Raw genomic sequence first — 6,278 nt, 5'->3', positions numbered from 1 at the left:
AATCAAACCATAATTGTGTTATTGTGTATATGTATATATATATATATATAGAGAGAGAGAGAGAAAGATATGAAACGAAGTTAGGAATTTAACAACCAAGATGAAAATCTTTACCTTCGTTTTGTATATTCAAATATTCAAATAAGGGTTTGAATTTTCAATACAAAATATTGAACCATATTTTAATGAGGACTACTTCCAAACAATTTACATAGGTTTTTGTAACTAATTTTCTCTAGTATACAATGGTTTCTAAAATGTCCTTTACTTATACGTTATTCACTCACACATACACAATGATTATCCATCGCTGTATGTGAGGGCACACACATGTGAATGCACATTAATGGAGTACAGAATCTTTTATCACCTGGCCCTCAAATAATTCCATTGCCTGCTAAGGAATCACTTCGGTCCAGTACATGTATACAGGCAAGGAAATTTTCTAAACTAAAAATGAATTCAACCAAAAGGTAAACTTGAAACTTACCCACAGCAGAGGTAAGCATCCAATCTGCATTGGTGGCACCTCCTGCCACAAGCAGTTCAACTAATGGTTCCAAAACATCACTCGGGGAAAGACCACTGCTACGTTAAATTAGAGTCCTCTCAACATAGAGGACTCTCAAAAAGATAATTTCCAGTCATAGTTGTGGCCCGTTCTTCAAATTAATATAGTGGAAACGTCTGAGTGCGCAACAATGAAACGCTGCAAATCCACAGCCATGTCGAGCTTCACTGTAGAGAGCATTGACTTGAGGTCTTACAAATGCTGAAATAGTTTAAAATGAATAAATCAACATTGCTACAAGTGAGTCAAGAACTATGATGAGCTTCATATCGAATCTCAGCTTGCACTATGTACAAGACGCTCTGCACTTGGCAGGGCGAATGATAAATAACCATCACAAAGATGTAGTGCTCACACAACTTTGATAATCACGAATCATTTGACAGTGAAAGGGTGCTGCTGCTCCGTCTCTTCGGAACGAATACACCATCCAACAATTGTTCCACCATCTCTGGAGTGTATTTCACAAACTTATTCGACGAGTAGAAATGTCCTAATAAGTGCCCATAGTTCTCCAGGTAGCTTCTGTATACAGACAGAATTTTGCGTGTAATGTACGACCGTGTCGAATCCCTCAAACTTTCATGTTGGATCACCCAATTACCTTGTGTCCGGATAATGTCATCAAAAGCAGAAGAAAATGCTCTCAAATTTTGTCGAACTATTGAGCGAACTGATGATTTGCCAATCGAAGACCCTCCGAGACCTTCATGGTTAAGATGGATAACGATCTTTTGACAGAAGTCATTTTGGTACTTAAGAGTGTGATTGTCGACCTGAATACAATTCTCCTCGTCAATCATTTACATGGAACCTCAAACAGCAAAATAAAAAAGTTCATATCAACATGAACAACAAACTAACGTGATGAAAATTTTGGAAATATGCCTCCTCCACAGATGGATTTCGCACATGATTCGGGATTGGTACCTTGCGGCCAATGCCATAAATCCAGGACGCGTCAAGGAAGTCTTTGAGGCGGTTTTTCTCCACGCGAGTGTAAATATATTGCAGATTATTCATCATAAAAATGTGTCGAAGGGCAGGATCTGGCACCTCCTTGGCCCGTGCCTCTATCTGCCGTCCTAGAGCTTGGAAAATCAGCAAAATGCCTTGAGCCAAGCTCGTCTCTGGTGGTCCCCCATCACCCTGCCTGTTTTTCTGACATCTGAGCGCCTTGCTCATTGGCTCTAGATAATCCCGAACCAGGTAGTCCAGATAGTTGACCACGAAACTACAAAGTCTCATCACGCCACCATCATGTATTTGAGGTTCTTTCTGTTCCTCCACCCATTCGCTCATATCCCAAAATGCCTTGAATGCTCCATAAGTAACCTATAGATGTACAGCAAAATCAGGGAGGGAGTTGTTGGGGAGTTTATTTATAGAGAAGAGAATTAGTGCCATGATTTTAGATTAAATTATTAACTGTGAATTATAGATGTATGACAATACTTCTGAAACAGAATTGCATCAAATTTGCAACGCGAATAGACTTTTGTAGGATGTTTCAACAGAAGCGTTATATAAGCTAAAAAGGTGATGATTTACCCAAACGAACCTGTTTCAAGAGCTCTCGGTATCTCTTTCGAATACCACAGCAAGCCTGGCCATCAAACACCTGAATAACGCTATGCTCAGATTTTTCCATGCCTTCCAACATTTCCAACAGATTGCAAAGCTTCTCAGGAGATCGTGAGGTCGTTGAAAAACTCTCTCCAAATTGGAAAAATGCAGACATTCCAGGCTGGGCCACATAATTTAAGCACTCCACCCACACTGGTTGTCCCATATCTTTGAAAACCTGACGGGCTAGGCGTCGTTCACCAGCATACAAAACCTTCACAACCACCTCCAGCTGTTGGGTCCATTTTTTAATTATGTTCTGGAGATCAATCCATGTTACTTTATCGATTAGTTCAGAAGCAGAAATCCGCGAGTACTCCACCTCTAGAGCCTGCAGTGATACGAGTCAAATGTTCATGAGCAGGTTACTGAGTTTTGCATAATTTTGAACTCCAATGGTTCCATTCTACCGTAATTTTCCGGTGTGTAAAGACTTGTATGCTACAAGTACTTGATCAAATTCAACTAAGTGGAAATGTTTTTCTGGTCATTTCAAAAAGAGTACAGTCCCTGAGCACTATGACATGAAATTAATGGACATAAACATCCTAACGCAAGCATCCTGTCATTTAATATATACTCATTCGGACCTGATGCAAACCGTGCTTCATAAGAGAGATCTATTCAAAAGACGAATCAAAAGGGAAAATTAGAAGAATGGCTCACTTCCAAACTTTGTCGACATTGAGCACTTCGACGCTCTTGGTACTCTTTCAAACATCTACTATAATGCTCGGTTCCAGCCAGTCTTGTTATAATAACTTGCAGCTTTTGTAGTGCCTCCGAAGGAAAACCGAATAAATACTCGAGTTCAGTGGACGAGAAAGGGGCATCTTCAGTTTGAGGTCCCATTTGAGTAGGAAGAGACACTGGCAAACAATTCTCAGCCAGCAAACGACTGAACTCATTTTCCAGCTTCTTCTGAGCAACGATTAGCAAATCACCATTGAACTTATCTCCTGCAGTTTACAACAAGTCTCTCTCGTGACTGAGTGACTTAGCTTTCAATTCACATCAAAATGATGATAAGTTTCTGGAAACAATGATGAGGTGCAAACAAGAAGGGACATTCAAGTAAGATGCTTCCAAGTTTTCAATACTGTTCTTAATAACCAGCACCGCCACAGATGAACACTTCATATATAATATGAGATTCAATTTGTGTACATGGCACTCTACTAGCTCGTACACAGGAAGACCTTCGATAAAATGTCTGTACCCAAGAAGCGATTCCATCGGTAGCTTATACAAGCTGGAGGAACTCATGCAAGAAAGAACCACCTATCGTGTTCCCATTATGGTTCTGGCTACATGCAATCTCAACTTGAACCGTTCACATTGATAAGGGAAGGGCTTTTGTTGAAACATTACTTACCCGCTTGCTCAGCCTGCAAATTCCTGAGAATATTTCGAAGCCGCAGGGAATGCGTCGAGGTTGTCTCCAGAAAGTTCACAGCTTCTTGTAAGCAACTTATAGCGGCAGCGAACTCGTGCCTGTAGTAATCCAGAGCTTCCTCTAGCTGCATAACTCCCGCCAAATAACCATTTAAGTCCAAGCTCAGGTCCCCCATGATAATCGTCCTCAGGTCGTGGAATACATTATAAAGTTTCCGAATAGACGTGATAGATTGAGATGCTTTGTCGATCCTGCGCGAGAGTTCCATGGTACTCTTTGACTCCTCATTGGCAGGGGCTGCGTTTCTTCTAATTAGAGATAATCGTTCTTGGAAATTTTGTAAACGTTCGTGTAGCAGGTAACTCACTTCTCGGGACTTCCCTAAAGATGCGTGAAGACTATCTCGAGCAGCAACGAGCTGCGCAATGTCATCATCTACCTGCCTCTCCGGTGGTCGCAGAGACCATCTCACACAGTCTGTGCTCATGCTGCCTTTAGATCTTTATTATTCGTTTCTACCGTCATTTCTAGTCCTGAGTGATTGTGCTCATTTTGCTTGGCTAAATATTTGCACAGGGTTTGATGTGTTCCATGTGCGTCCAACAAACTCAACCCTAGGAACTAGAAATAGTTGGAAAGTTGTTACAGTTACAATTACTCCAATCTATCAATCTTCATCTAGCCCTGCTGCATAAAATAGCTCCAGCCGACCCCAGCCGACTCCAGCCATCAATCTTTACAGCTCAGTAATTGCTCAAAGCGCTCTTCAAATACGGACATCCTCCCTGCAGCGCCCTCTCAAACACCACTCTCTTTCTACACAAACGACCAAATTTGAGCGAACGTCACTAAATGCTAATATTATGCATGAGCACGCAGGTCTTGCTCTAAAACAGTGCAGCATAGGAAGGAATAGCCATTGCATTAGAAGGCATGCAAGACTGTGCTATTTCCAGACGAGTGTTGGAAAAAATATATCACCATAAAATTCCTTGGTTGGACGACAAGTGTGACAATTTGTAGAAACAGACGCGTATGTTTCCCAAGGTTCCGGCTGGGCCTAACGTACTCAACTCTTGTGTAATTCATAGCCACCCGCACCACCGACCAGCACACACATGCTGCACATAAACCAAAGACGACACTCCCTCAACACACTTCAGTTCCTGATCACAACGATCACCCCTGACGATACATTGGCACCAAGTTGGCAATGGACCGGGAAGAGAGCACACGATGAACGTTGGCCGGGCGCTATCATCACGCACCAATTCTCACACTGGATACGTTGTTATCGGCCAAGCAAATAACTTATCAAAATCTCTGAGCTGAATACTCGACCCTTCAAATCTTTAAAAACGACTATGGAGCTTACCGCTTACTTCGGTGCTCTCGAGACGAAAGAAAGGTTGTACTCGATTGACAAGCAAACCAGCTATGTCGGTAGATGCAGATATTAGAGAATGAAACCTGCAACCGTTCACGGCGGCGGGATTGTATGCAGACTAAAACATTCCAGCTAGGAAACAGACCCGACCCGAACGGTAAGAGCAACTTGCACATCGATAAACAAACGGCAAAGCCTCTCCCTCAATACAGCGACAGCACATGAGTCTACGCGATGGCACAGATAGACCTGCCAAATGCAAAGCAAAATGATCCAAACTGTAATATCTGCAGGAAGCTAGTAAGAAGGCCAATCAAGCACGGGTGAAGCAGAGGCTGACAACTTGGTATTCTAAAAGCAAAAATCTGGTAGAAGGTCCCACTAAGTTTTGGAATGATTAAATCATCTAAAATTAGCCTCATCAATAAGAGTTTCAAACAAAGACGTAACTAAGATATTCTCCTCGGTCGTTTTCTCCGTAATAACAGGCACAACGGGCAGGTGTCGGTAGCGATGCCGTAGCTCTCATCATTTCTACTTCTCAAGAGTTACATACACAAGTCATGTTAACACATGGCGATGTCTGACTGCTCTGCGGAATCCAGTACGGGCACAACAGCACCGTATGATCGATGCCAGTGATACGCGCACAAGAGTACGTCCTTCGAAGCAGGGTAGAGCGACAAACTGCCAGGGCCCAGACAGTATCATAGGTGTCAGCATTCAAACTGTCGTCCGATTGCTTACATTTCGATGGATCTCTCCGTTACCCACCCGGATACGTATCTTACGACCGCAACAACACGATTGCACAGCACTGCCGCCTCTCTTTCACTGAACTAGCATCCTCGGCACAGGGATCGGCAGATGCGCACTCAACGGATCGTGTCCTTTCAGATTCGCAAACTGCAAAGCGCTCAGAGCGGCTGCTCGCAACGGCTGGATTATCCATGTTGTCGTCTCTGCGGCAACCCCTTGAAAAAACGTCTGTAGTCTGGACAAACTCAATTGTTGTTCTTACACATCTATTGCTTAATTAGGGGAAATTAGTGTTGCCTTACCGTAACCTTGTCCCGTAAATCCCTCACAAGACGAGGCGAATGCTCGAGCTCTCCATTGCAAAACCCGCCATTGCCACGCCTTCGGAGCAGCCAATGGCGCTTTGACGAGACAGAAGAGGCAATTGCCACTTTAGTCTCTCTGCTCTGTATTCATCCACTTTTCGATGGATGTTATTTATGGATGAACACCAGACAAATGAACTTCGGGATGGGTAAGAAGATGGAAGGATTGATGTA

At 42.9% G+C, this 6,278-nt stretch overlaps 1 protein-coding gene across 3 annotated transcripts; it reads right to left on the bottom strand.

The window, feature by feature from the left end:
• Positions 1-249: 249 nt before the first annotated feature.
• LOC112278118 (exocyst complex component EXO70A1) lies at positions 250-6,035 on the bottom strand. 3 transcript variants are annotated; one of them, XM_090248057.1, is made up of 6 exons: positions 4,575-6,035; positions 3,573-4,409; positions 2,864-3,156; positions 2,133-2,528; positions 1,502-1,906; positions 250-1,347 (listed from the first exon to the last, which is right to left on the bottom strand). In XM_090248057.1, the coding sequence occupies exons 2-6, from the start codon at positions 4,078-4,080 to the stop codon at positions 940-942; spliced, it is 2,010 nt and encodes a 669-aa protein (XP_090104183.1). In that variant the 5' UTR covers positions 4,081-4,409; positions 4,575-6,035; the 3' UTR covers positions 250-939. The 3 variants fall into 3 exon arrangements, with proteins under 3 accessions (XP_090104183.1, XP_024366998.1, XP_090104185.1); XM_024511230.3 differs by having other exon boundaries at positions 3,573-4,714; positions 4,969-6,035; XM_090248059.1 differs by having other exon boundaries at positions 4,969-6,035.
• Positions 6,036-6,278: the final 243 nt, after the last annotated feature.

This window comes from Physcomitrium patens, chromosome 26 (assembly GCF_059467195.1).
Source record: "Physcomitrium patens ecotype Gransden chromosome 26, ASM5946719v1, whole genome shotgun sequence".
Taxonomy (NCBI): Eukaryota; Viridiplantae; Streptophyta; class Bryopsida; order Funariales; family Funariaceae; genus Physcomitrium; species Physcomitrium patens.
Note: the sequence above shows the minus strand (reverse complement) of the source record. Positions and strands in the feature narration are given on the sequence as shown.